This window comes from Formica exsecta, unplaced genomic scaffold, assembly GCF_003651465.1.
Source record: "Formica exsecta isolate Colony F162 unplaced genomic scaffold, ASM365146v1 scaffold48, whole genome shotgun sequence".
Classification (NCBI taxonomy): domain Eukaryota; kingdom Metazoa; phylum Arthropoda; class Insecta; order Hymenoptera; family Formicidae; genus Formica; species Formica exsecta.
The window spans coordinates 710,714-724,166 of NW_021852035.1; the positions used below are offsets into that span (position 1 = coordinate 710,714).

Consider the following 13,453-nt stretch of genomic DNA (forward strand, 5'->3'; position numbering starts at 1 on the left):
AAACATAACACGCATGATGAACGTGCCCGATGCAAATTGCAGGCAATTTCTAAGAAGTTGCGTGAAAGATGCTCTTATTATCCGATACTTATACTATAGACGATCGCTCTTCGTGATACGATATATCCTTTTTAAGGATGTTTTGGTTGTACAATAGAGTAGCAAAAAGTTGTCCAAATTAAAAAAAAAAACATATTTCTTATGTTTATACTATTTGGGAAATCAAATAAATAAATCTGAATTATAAAAAGAATTATGTGTATCATAAAATAATATCGTTTTAAACATCTTCATAAAAGATAATAGTTGCAATTAATATTTTTCGTATTTTATGACAAAAACTTTTAAATAATTTCCAAACCGTTAAGAGAATTGTGCTCAGGTTTTGCATAGATACTCAAAAGAAATAGTAGAACAGTCTACGAAATTTTCATACTTTTGTCAATGTTCTGACATATGACACATATATCCTTAATAAAAACAAAGATTGCTATCGTAAAAATCGAAACGTAAAAAAATAATAAAAAGTAAGAAATGTTTTTATAAAAAAAAAATGTATGAAAAGTATAGATATATAATAAAGAAAAATGGTTTAAAATCTCTCTCTCTCTCTCTCTCTCTCTCTCTCTCTCTCTCTCTCTCTCTCTCAGACAAATAAAAGTAAAATAAAGTAATAAAATTTTGCAATAATGTAAAAGATAATAACGTGAAATAACAAAAAACTTGTATCGGATGTTAAACGCATCAGGAAGAACGGTTTGTGCGCCAAGTCCTGTGTGCTGTCACTAATACCCTTTATCGCATTTCCGGGCTATATTATGTCTAGGGCAGTTTCGTATACGGTAAATAAATACTCCATATCGTGGATCGGGCACTTCAGTTAGTCGTCTTAAGAAACGACGATACTTGGCACCTTGAATTCAGTGTCGAGATCGAGCCGCGAAATGATAGATCGAAATAATTGCTCCCCTGCTAAAACGGATGTGAATAACAAAGACCGAGTAATGTTTTTCGCGAAGTGACCGATACTTTTGTAATCATCTAGGATGCATAAGACACGATAATTAAATTCCAAATCCATGAAAATAATATATTTTAAAATCTGGACATTTGTGACGTATAACTTTTGAAATATAACTATGACACTAAAATATTTCTGTGAGTTGTGCTGAATACATTAATAGAGTTATAAAATCCTAAAAAGTTATAAATAATAAATATTATATACAACATACAATATACATGAAATAAAAAATAATAAAATAAATAAATTAGAAAGTAAAAAAATTTATGACTTAGATTTTTGTATTGAATTAGAAATATAATGGCTGTCAAATACATCATAAAAGACATTGCGTTATTACATTTCCTCAAATGTTATAATTACACTAATTGACTTGACAATTTGTAAAACAAGTGTGTATCTCCTTTTGCGAAAAGATATTCGCAACTAAAATAACTATCAAACTTATATTTCGGATTAAATATAATATCCGACAGTGTTCAACGACGCCCTATAGTGATATGACATTTTTATTGCAAAATGTGCGCGCTGTGCTTTCGGTAAACAGAGTATAAGAACTTTGCAAAGTATCGTTAGAAGTATTATGCTCTGTTTATTAACAGTACGGTACGATGAAATCATCTGTTGTTGTTGATCAAACAAGAAGATTTTTTTACATTTGATTTTTGCGGCTCCCATATTCCAGCATAACTCAGCCGTGTCATTATTGGGCATTATGCTAGGAATATGTGACGTCGTAAATGTGTACTGAGCTACGAGGAGAGAATTTAAAAGCAGAATTTCATAGTGGATACTTTATAATCCATCCTCAGCATTTGTAAGATTGTCGTCAGGGGAGGAGCACTTGCATTTTACTTGCAAACTTAGCAAGTTATTATCGTCATAATTACGAAGAGCGTGCCATCGTTCGTAGTGTCATTTAATAATCCGTCCTCTCGTACCGAGGGATCGTCAATTTGCACGCAGCATTGAAGAAACATTCTTTCACCGAGGTTATCGATTCCCGCGACCTCGTTACGTTTATTATTACGCGCTGTCAATATGCATAAATTGTAAACTGCAACGGTAATTTGCGCGAAGAATTTGCCGAGAACAAAGCCGGGTGACGCGCGAGTGCCTCGCAATTAACTTCATTCTCGCGACATTTTTTTATTTTATATTACAAAAGAATCGTGTTTCTCATGTGAATATTTAAGGAGATGCGATAAAAAAGCAAGAGTTAAAAGTGGTTTCAACTTTAGTAAGTAAAAAATTTTCAACATTTATTAAATTACGTATTTAAATAAGTGTAATTATAAATATTTAAATATATTGTATATTTAAATAAGTAAAAAATCAAAAAACGTATTTAATTAAATATGTGTAATAAAAAAGTATTAATTATTAAATTATAATGTAATATATTACACATAAAAAAACTATGCCATTAATTTTGTAGATTATAAATATCTTCTAAAAATTTACATATATATTCTCTATGGATGTTACGTTATATTTAAAAAACGATTTTTTATTTTTTTTATATTTAATGCAAAGTTTATTATTATTTTCCACGATAATATGATTTGTTAAAGATCTTTGAATTTGCGAAATCTCTATCTAGCGTTTAGTACATTTATAAGTAAAGATGGCTCTGACTTATCGATAATCTCTGTTATCGGAAATAAACATTGATATTTATTGTGTAGCAATATAAGATATATTTATTTCTGATAACAGAGATTTCCGACGCATTGCAATCTTAAATTACATCCGTAATTCAGTCTTTGTAGAAAAACGATACTTGTAAACATCAGTGAAGAAAAAGATGCGCGTGGCAATCGTGGGTGCTGGTGTAATAGGAGTAACGAGCGCATTCGCGGTGAAAGATGCTTTTCCGAGTTACAACGTAAAGATCATTGCCGACGCATTCTCGCCTGACACCACTGGTGACGGAAGTGCCGGCCTATGGGGTCCTTACCTTCTCGGCGATACACCTGTCGACAATATAACGTGATTATTCTCTTAAAATGAATCCGTGAAAATATCACTGATTAAAACAGTGACAATATTACAGCAAAGATCAGAGAATATTTCACCGATTTTTAATGAAAATATACTTTGCTTCTCTCCGTCTTATATTCCACTGATTATGACAGTAAGATTTCAATGAAAAATCAATCACTAACTATTAACTAAATCTTTTCAGTGAAATTTCACTGTTTACAATGCTATAATTATAACTGAAACCACTGCTTATCAGTGATAATCACTGATTCCATTTAAAAAAATATATATTCTTTTGTATCTGCGGAAAATACCGTAAGTGAAATTGCACAATTTTAGTAGACAAAGATAGATGTAAATGGAGAAGTTTAAAAATCAAACTGTATTTTTAATAATTAATAAATATTTTACAATAATAATCACATACGGTATTATTAGTCGATGGGCTGGCTGCACGCATCAATGGTTCGAACAATTGTGGAAAGCTGGATTATCATCAAAAACGGGTGTTTCTTTGATACCTGTAACTCGTATTACTAGCGATTGCGAGGCCAACATTAATATAAATTGGGCAAAACTTGTTTACGGGTTCCAGAAAATTACTGACGAAAAATTACAACGCTTGAATGAAGAACATAAGTCTAATTATAAGTATGTTTTTATCGTTATTATACAATATTTTAAAATCAAATTATCATATAGTTTAAAATTGAATTATTATTATTAGAATCTTTATATTTGTGCCAAAACAAATTACTTAATTTTTGTTTTAATTATTATTACTATTCTTGTTACTATTCTTTTATTTGAGAGCTTTCCGAGATTTTAAGCTAATAATTTCAGACAAGGTTGGCATTTTATAACTTACACTGTTGAGCCGGTTCTGCTACTGCCGTGGCTCATGGAAAGGTTCATCGCTTTGGGTGGAAAAATAGAAAAAAGAAATATTAAAACGTTGCACGAATTAGCCGAGGAAGGATACGATTTAATAATAAATTGCAGCGGGCTTGGTGCACGAGAGCTTGTCGCGGATAAAACGATGACATCTATCAGAGGTCAGGTGTATAGGGTAATCGTCTTCCAATTTATATCGTGGCATAAATCTTTTTTACAATCAGATTTACAATTATAGTATATTAAAGTTATGATAGTAATCGTGATTCGTTTATATATTTTATTTAGAGTTAATCTTTTTTAAGCACTAATCTCTTTTTTTCTATTAGAAATATTATTTCTTTCTATCGTAAAATGTAATATATTGTTTTGAAAATATTTTGTTGTTTTGTTACCTTGTCGAATGTGTTGCAAGTGAGAAAACTAATGTAGAAAGATTTGTTTAAGGTAAAAGCACCTTGGACAATGCACTGTTTTCTAGTGGACGACGATTCTTGCAATTACATTATTCCTAAGTAAGTAAATCAAGCATTAATAATCCGTAGTTATTGGCAATGACATTTATTTCTCCCTAATATCTCTGCTTATAGTATCAACAGTGTTGTACTGGGCGGTACGCATCAAGAAGGTGATATCGATTGTTCTGCAAGGGAAGAAGATTCTAAAAACATTTACGACGGATGTTGCCGCATGATGCCATCTCTAAAAGTACTAAGTTATCCTACGTAAATTCAACTATGGAAAACTCGTAATTCTCGAATGATTCTCTCACTTTGATGATTTTTGTCACAGGCCTGTCAAATAATTCGCGCATGGGTAGGCCTTCGACCAGGACGACCGCGAGTTCGTTTGGAATGTGAAACCCTCAACTCGCCTACGGGAAAAGAAATTAAGGTATATCGCCATAAAATATTATTGCTATGTTAGCTATGTCGTATCACGAGTAATATCGAATTTATTATAAATTTAATATGAATTTTAATACGAATCATTATGATAAGCATTGCAGTCTACGAGTCGCTTCTTATAATGCTCATTTCGTGTTTTATACTTCAGGTGATACACAATTACGGCCACGGCGGAAGTGGCGTGACGCTGTGCTGGGGGTGTGCCACTGACGTCGTGGAAATGATAAGAAATTTAAAAGTACAAGAATTAAACTCCAAACTGTAACTCTCCAGGGACAGAACAAACTTTTTATTCATACATTTTTACTCGCACACGATCGCGACACTCAACCTTGCTCAATCTTTTCTTCTCATACGATTCCAAGGATTGTATTATTCAAAATATTACATTTTTATTATCTTTATCTTATTTTTCTAGATGCAAGATTTTAATGAAACAATTTTGATCAAATTTAGATAAACTTTTATAATCTCTTCTTCTATACATATACATTGAATTCGATGAATAAATATTACTGTCTTCTATCTTTCTTTATCCGCATTATCCAAATCTATTTAACACTAGATCAATATTTTTGTAACTTTTATTTTAGACCTATCTGTTTTGTATAACAACGGCAAAAAGTCAAAAAATGTAATTAAACGTCAAGAAGCACAAGCGTAAACGCGCGCGCATGAGTTCGATCTGCGCAAGGCGCACGAGCCTATTTAAAGTTTCATGTCGTGATTACTTCGTAACTGTACAATTCTAAATATGGTCGTCAAACTGTGCAATTAAAGCACCAAACTAACTACCGAGATGCCTTACATGTCGACCGTGCCGCAGTAGTCGCGTAAAGCTAGAACGTCCACGACGCGTATTTCTCTAGTCGCAGTGCGATCTATATCGGTTGTGAACTTTTATTCGTTAACGAATTATCATCGTTAAAATTAAAATCTCCAATATTTGAAAATTGTTAATATTGACAGGTACGTACACTATTTAAATATCTACTAGGATAATATTATCGATATTGAATTACGAAAATAATAACCAATATAAAAAAAATAAAACATATATGTCATAGCAAATAGTGGCAGATTTATAAAAGAAGCTTTTCCCACAGACCTCTATATATAATATATAATAGAAGTCTGTGTATATTATTTTATATGTTATTCTATATATTAGAAGTATGTGGCTTTGCCAAAAAATTTATCAATGATTTAAGCACCAATCGATATAACATATAAGCAACGTATCGATTAGCGATTTATTGCGTCTCTGCGTGATAAATGTAAATGTGAAAGGGATTAAGTACGAATTGAGCTCGACGCGTAGATAATTGATTGTGACATCGCGCGCGCGTTGACAGTGCGATTGAAATAATCGAATAATGGAAAAGAGCAGCGGCCATGATCATCGAATTTAGCGATAAGTACTCATTGATGATATCACGCGATTCCAAAGACGATAATTCCAGAAACGCTGGTGTGACAGACGGTGTCGAATCCAATAGCGGCTTCGAAGGGCGATCCTGCAAATCTGTATTTAAAGATCGAAAATACCTCGTTCCCGACAATTCCCCGAACGTTCTATCGCTTGCAAACGACAGAATAGGTGTTACCAAGCATGATTCCGAGCTATATCATTGGAAAATTACCACAGACAAAGACAATAACACAGGTATCCATTCAATTCTAAACTTAACAAAATCATATAAGAAGAGAAATTTGAAATTACGCTTTAATAAAAAATATCTAGATACGTAATAATATCAAATTCATAAATATAATAAGAAATTCAGAAACTTCTTCGCTGATTTAGTGATTTAGTTATTGTAAACATCATTTTTTAAATTTAATATTATAACTTTAAAAAATATGAAAAATATACTTTGAATATGATTTACTGAATATACTTTAAATCTTGCAAGTTTGCCACATTATTATTTCATAAGACTTATAAATAAAATTTGTTCAATATAGACGCATTGCATGAGAAAAACGATTCAGAGCAGCTTACAGAAAACGTGGAAGAAACGTCAAAAACCAAGAAGAGAAAGCGGAGGTATGTCGAAAAGAATTACACTTCTCGCGCGAGAATCAAAAATGTCCTTTCGATTTAACCAAATAGATTTTTAACAATCTGCACGACGAACTGCAAATACACCGTGGTTAGACGGGTGGCTGCGCGATTCGGGATGAGAGAAGTTACGGAGGACAGCAGCTGGGATCTTTATTGGACCGATTTGAGCATCAGCGTGGAGCGTGCCAAGGACATGAAGAGATTTCAGAGAGTAAATCATTTTCCCGGAATGACAGAGATATGTAGGAAGGATCTTCTCGCTCGTAATCTCAATCGTATGCAGAAGCTGTTCCCGAAGGACTATAACTTTTTCCCGAAAACTTGGTGCTTTCCCGCGGAGTAAGATGATGCATTTGTTAATATTATTCCACATTGATAATATTGCTTTAGTTGATAAAAATGTTATCTCATTATGTATATCTTATTAAAAAAAAAAAAAAAAAAATTCTTTATAAAATATTTATATATCAATCATATTAACAAAAACAAGATATTCTTTAAATAACTGATAATTGTACGGCTGTTTTATATATCTCACTTTCACTATCTAATTGAAACACAATAGCTTAAATGAAAGCATATTTCTTCAGTAGCGATAGTTAGGATTAACGAGGTAAAATATCATATTGCAATTCTACGAATCGGTCTCACGTATCAGAACAAAGAATGCGGCTCTCTATCGATCGAAAGTCCTTTCTTATCTATTTTACAAGCATGAATAATTATGTTTTGCTTCTCCGAATGAAAGAGACTGCTCTCGGGTTCCCGATCGTAAATTCCGAAGGAGTTTGCCATTACGGCGATAAAGAATAATCAATATTTTCCAAATGTCGATGTGTGAGCATGTAAGCAAATCGGAAACTTTAGATTTCGGATTCCAGTCATGGCGACGCAATGGCTTATGCTAAGACGCGGAAATCAAAAACCTTTATCGTTAAACCGGATATGGGCTGCCAAGGACGCGGTATTTACCTAACGAAACACTTGAAGGACATCAAACCAAGCGAACGTTTGATCTGTCAAGTGTACATCGCAAGGGTACGAACAATCAATTTTTTTTCATACAGTAAAAAAGTCGACAAAAACTTGTTGACAGAATTTAACTAGCTCTTTTTCAAATTAAGAAAAATTTTTCTACGTTTTTTTTACTGTCTGAAATTCGTTCAGATTTCTTTCCGACGAATATGTGCAGTCGTAGATGTAATTAAAAACTTCACAGTTTTGCAGTGCAAAGCAAGTATAATGCATACAGCCCTTTTTCTTACTACGTCCTTAGCCTTTCTTAATAGACGGATACAAATTTGATCTACGTATTTACGCATTAATTACGTCCTGCGATCCTCTCAGGATCTACGTGTACAACGAAGGACTCGCGAGGTAAGACGTGTCTTAAAAAAAATGTTGAGAAATTAATGTTACAAGAGGTGTATATTTTATTAGTAACTGTTTAAAATTATACTAGCAAATATATATTTGCTAGTGTGTATTAATTTAATATATATTTATTTCCCACGTTACATTCGACATACTATAAAAAGTGAGAAATATTACACTTTCAGATTTGCGACGAGCAAGTACAAGGAACCGACCGGTCAAAATATTTCTAACATGTTCATGCATTTGACAAATTATTCCGTTAACAAGCACAGCCGGATGTATGTTATTGATGATGAGATTGGCAGTAAAAGGTTCGTATATTCCAATCTGTAGAATCAATAATATGTATGATAAAATGCGAGTTGACAGAATAACAAATTGCATTTTACAGAAAGATATCGACATTTAATAAATGGCTAAAAGCGAAAGATATCGACGTGGATGTTTTATGGGGTAAGATCGATGGAATTATAATAAAAACCTTAGTCGCCGCGTATCCCGTATTAAAACACAATTATCATGCGTGCTTTCCGATGCACGATAAAACTTATGCGTGCTTCGAGTTGCTGGGATTCGACATTTTACTCGACTGGAGACTTAAACCTTACCTTCTCGAGGTAATCCTTTAAGAATATTATGTAAGGGAAACATTATTAAGCATATCTTCTACATTTAGTACATCTATCAGGTAAATCACTCGCCAAGCTTTCATACAGATGCACAAATAGATAAAGACGTAAAGGAAGGGTTGTTGATGGATACCTTTGATATATTAAACCTGCAACAATGCGACAAGAAAAAAATAATAGAAGAAGACAAAAAGCGAATCAGGGAGCGACTTCTTCAAGGCATAAATGGAAAAGATCTCAGGTAGAAATTCAGTATTAGAGAGAGTATAATACAATTTATACTTATAAACTGCATCCAGTGTAATAAAAATCTGATGTTATAATAAATCAAAATGTTGCATACGATGTGCAGTCAAACTAATGATACGACAGCTTCGACGAAATCTGTGAGGAACGAGAACAATTATATGCAGAGACAGTTTCAGTGGGAAGACGACCATATGGGCAATTTTCGAAGAATTTATCCGTGTCTTAGCGAGGATAAGTACCAGCCTTTCTTCACGCAGAATACGCTTTCCGTTTTCCAAGATACGGTGGCATCGAGAGCGCGAGAGGAAGCGTCGAGAATAGAGAGGGAAGAAAACGAAGTAAAAATTTCCTCTCATTTTATAATTTGATCTTCTAAAATCAACGGATGAAGTTTATAAGAGTTACATTAATATAAAAATTGACATCATATAATAATTCACACAAAAAGCAAATTATGATATATGTCATAAGAATAATGTACATCATAAAAATTTATATACATCCGAATAATTAAATCAATTTTCTAACATTATAAAACTTTTGCAATGTAAGAGACACGCTGGCATGAATAAAACAACTTGCCATATCTATTATTCATCGGTCTAGTTTTAATTTCATCACGTTTCAGCTGAAAGCGAAGGAGGAAGAACGCAAACGAATAGTCAGGAAATGGAGCGAGCAGAAATTAGGCTCTGAAAGTTCGAATGCATCAAAGAAATTCCAAGAGAAGAGCAAATCTGCAGGCGTGCTACCAAGGAAAAATGTGAGTATTTGAAACAATTAATTCATTCGGTTTAACTGCCATCTGCATAAAGGAATGCTTCTTCGTTATTTTATATCTTCGCGCGAAGAAACTGTTGGCAAAAATTAGAAAGAAAATAATTATCTCTTATTAAAATATGACGTCTCACAGTCAGTGGAAAATAAAAAAGGCCACTGTTGAATAGGACGGAAGGTCCTCCTTCATCTAAGGAAAGAAGCAAGAAATGAGCAAGCATATTATATCTTCTCGCTTTTTCGCAGATCAATAAACAGGACGCACAGGGATCTGCTACCAACACGTTGTATTCCTTCGAGCCTGAAATCATATCGGAATCCGAGGAGAGGGAGCGAATAACAGCCCTCGCGCAGAGGGATTTTCTCATCAAGAGTTATGGTATGCTAGAGCAGATATACATGGCGATGAAGAAGAATGGCACGTTACGACCTGCTGATGAAAGAAAGTACGGATTATACGGCAGACTTGGGCAACACGCGAACACGAATGATAGCACGTGTTCTTCCTCTGCGCACCAACGTCGCCATTGTCACCAAAATAACTGTACACATGCCACGCAACTAACCACGGACCAATGCATACAATGCTCTCTGAAAGGGAATAATGTAATTATATTTTTATGAACCAAAATTTACTCTTTAAAAAAACGAATCAAGATTCAGATTTAGATGAATTTTAGTCTTTTACATCTTAATAATTAAAGTGAAACAGAAATGTAATGTTTAAGAAATATATAAAATATAGGCATCTTTTTTTTTAGCAAAAGATGGAGGGACGCGAATTCAACAATTCAAACAAAAGTAAACGTATCGATAATTATACTATTATATTTTGTATCTAACTTTTTATATGTATCTAAAAATGTTACATTTTAATTTAGCCTTGTGGATAACTTGTAATGAAGCGCTTGTTTATGTTCGTCCAAAAATACCGCAAAAATTGTGGATGGAGGATATGAATTCTACTAATAGGAGTCGTGTAACAAAAGCTCAAATTGCTCGAACATTGTCAAATACCGTGCGGTTACATACACTGAAGAAAAGAGAAGCCTCCTATTCATCGAAATTATAGTAAGCCATACATTTATGTTTGTATCTATTACGATTCTATATACTTTTTCTTGTGAGAGATATTAACTTTTTCTAAAAATATATAATTATAATATTATATAAAATACAATTATAACAAAGTTATTCTAGAATCGACATTGAAACCTAACAGATAAAAAAGATAAAATAGATTTTTGTGTGGAAAAAAATAAGAAAGAAAATAAAAAAAGCAGACATTATAACAATATAAGAAAAAAATTACCTTTATGAAAAATATAAAAGCAATTAATATAAAACTATGGTTGAAAAAATATAGGCAATTATTTTAAAGCGACACGATATGATCTTCTTATCATTAAATTGGTTAACACTGATCACGTAAATGAAAATTAGTAACAATAAGATTCGTAAAAAATATATTGAGAAAAATAATTTTAAATTAAATATATATATTTTAGTGGAAAAAAGAAATAAATTGTGTGGTTTGTATAATATCCGAAAGTCCAACACAAATCTTAAGACACATATTTCGGTGTGTAAGCGAATGCTATTTCAAGGTAGAGAACAGTAATATAAAAATCAACAATGTATCGATTTGTTATTTAAAGTGCCATATAAATATGTACAATAGATATGAGTGAACATGTACACGTCGCTTAAGTGTGGGAGTTACGTGCGCTACGTATGTAAAATGATCACATACGTACGCCACTCTATAATATGTATAACAATTTTTATTGCTGATATATATATTCTGTATTCACATGAGAGAGATAAAAAATAATCTATGAACAATTTTTGTCGCGTGCTGGGTTTTGCCTCGTTCGTGATATTGCGTCCATATCGTTTCATCGCTGCGTTTCACCACTATGCTTTCTGTAGCTTCTTTTCTCGTTTAGTCTTATCATTCTATATTGCAATCAATACGCATTGTGCCCGTAATAGACGTGTTTCGCACGTGTTACGACGTAATTGAGAATCCAAAGTCCTACTCTTCCGGTGGAGCATAATAATATAATCATTATATAAAATAATACTGTGATGCAAAGCGGTGCGCCGAATTGGCAACGATAAGAAAGAGCACATTGCCCTGTTCCTTAAATTTCTAAATCGCGCGCGATAGGACTTTTTCTCAAGTTACAATTTTTTTATCCCCGTTTATAAAACACACCGCGTAAAATAATGGCAGTATAACTTTGCAGAATCCACGCACGTAGCGATGCAACGTCGGTCGTTCCTTCGACTGTAAATTACACCTTCAATATTGAGTCATTGTAAGAACAAGATTTAAAGTGCGAAATACATCCAACACATTACAATCGGTGAATCTTTTTTTTTCTTTTTTTTTTAACGTGATATATATTATTTACATAAAAACCACTGTGGTTGCGGCGAATATTTGCGCGTCTCATAGATTTGATTCCCACCATATTAAGTCTTAGATATAGAAAGGCTTATGTACATAAAGTCAATAGATATACATTTATGATACCTTATATATTGCGCTTATAAAAAGAGAACTCAAGTACCGTAAATATATATATATTCATGCGAAATATTTCCATCTATGTTGAAAAGTCACCATGTTTCGGTATATACATATATATTTCCACTGAAAATAAAGGTAACTATATTTAAAAAAAGTGCAATAAGACAAATAATTGGACATATACAAAATGCATTTGTCTCGAACAGATTTTACAAGGGGGAGTTAAGCTATTGTCAAACATTTAATTATTATTACCAAACAAAGGATTATAAATTATTAAAAAGTATATATTGAAACACATGCTCTGTGTGTCATGAATAAACATGTAGCAAATGTTTAAAATTATATCATTTATAATTTAATTCTGTGAAAGATTAGACATTATCACTTAAATTACAGCTCATTGATTTGTACTACAAAACGATTTCCTCCGCTGCCTTAGTCATTGACAATGGCTGTTATTTGTATAAGAGTTTGTAATTCGTTTAATCCCCTGCATTTTTTAACTTTCGTAATAAAAGCAATGTTAACAGGTTTTAGTGTGACGTTCTTCCCCATACGAGAAAATATAGAAAGAAGATATGTGAAGATGGTATTCTATTCGTTGTAATACTAATATGAGCATTATGTAATTATAGGATCCTGTATGTCACTCATATGTGATACGCATATGTATTGTGTATGTTAAAAATGATCATAGTAAAATAAGCTTAAAGCATGAATTATACGGAGACTGCGCGCGCGAATAATTATTTAATATTAATTAAATAATTAATTAAATAATATAATTACAATTATTTAATTGTATTACTTAATTTTATATTAAGAGCTTTTTAATCTGAAAATTAAATTTAATAATTTTAGACCAAAAATAAATTTTTAATTAACATGATCAAGATAAAGTACAGATACTAGTTACTTCGATACAATTTCTGTTGTTCGTCAAATTGAATCTCCGTTTAACACAGGCATTAAATTCTATCTATCTATCTATCTATCTAG

At 32.4% G+C, this 13,453-nt stretch overlaps 2 protein-coding genes across 4 annotated transcripts in view; both read left to right on the forward strand.

The window, feature by feature from the left end:
- LOC115241365 (D-aspartate oxidase) overlaps nt 1-5,216 on the forward strand; it is a 6,992-nt gene extending 1,776 nt beyond the window's left edge. The window contains exons 1-8 of one of the 2 annotated variants that reach the window (XM_029817083.1): nt 1,862-2,264; nt 2,788-3,016; nt 3,449-3,661; nt 3,854-4,079; nt 4,352-4,419; nt 4,495-4,612; nt 4,697-4,798; nt 4,961-5,216. In XM_029817083.1, the coding sequence (XP_029672943.1) occupies nt 2,832-3,016; nt 3,449-3,661; nt 3,854-4,079; nt 4,352-4,419; nt 4,495-4,612; nt 4,697-4,798; nt 4,961-5,077 (1,029 nt within the window). In that variant the 5' untranslated portion in view covers nt 1,862-2,264; nt 2,788-2,831 and the 3' untranslated portion in view covers nt 5,078-5,216. Of the gene's footprint in view, nt 1-1,861; nt 2,265-2,787; nt 3,017-3,448; nt 3,662-3,853; nt 4,080-4,351; nt 4,420-4,494; nt 4,613-4,696; nt 4,799-4,960 lie in introns of those variants that run through there. The other variant, XM_029817084.1, reaches the window with a different exon arrangement.
- A 742-nt stretch (nt 5,217-5,958) lies between these two features.
- LOC115241364 (tubulin polyglutamylase TTLL13-like) lies at nt 5,959-11,171 on the forward strand. Of its 2 annotated transcripts, none has more exons than XM_029817081.1 (13): nt 5,959-6,478; nt 6,781-6,862; nt 6,929-7,219; nt 7,762-7,918; nt 8,157-8,257; nt 8,440-8,568; nt 8,649-8,874; nt 8,934-9,127; nt 9,239-9,473; nt 9,764-9,898; nt 10,159-10,518; nt 10,674-10,713; nt 10,794-11,171. In XM_029817081.1, the coding sequence occupies exons 1-13, from the start codon at nt 6,208-6,210 to the stop codon at nt 10,982-10,984; spliced, it is 2,412 nt and encodes an 803-aa protein (XP_029672941.1). In that variant the 5' UTR covers nt 5,959-6,207; the 3' UTR covers nt 10,985-11,171. The 2 variants fall into 2 exon arrangements, with proteins under 2 accessions (XP_029672941.1, XP_029672942.1); XM_029817082.1 differs by having other exon boundaries at nt 8,946-9,127.
- Nucleotides 11,172-13,453: the final 2,282 nt, after the last annotated feature.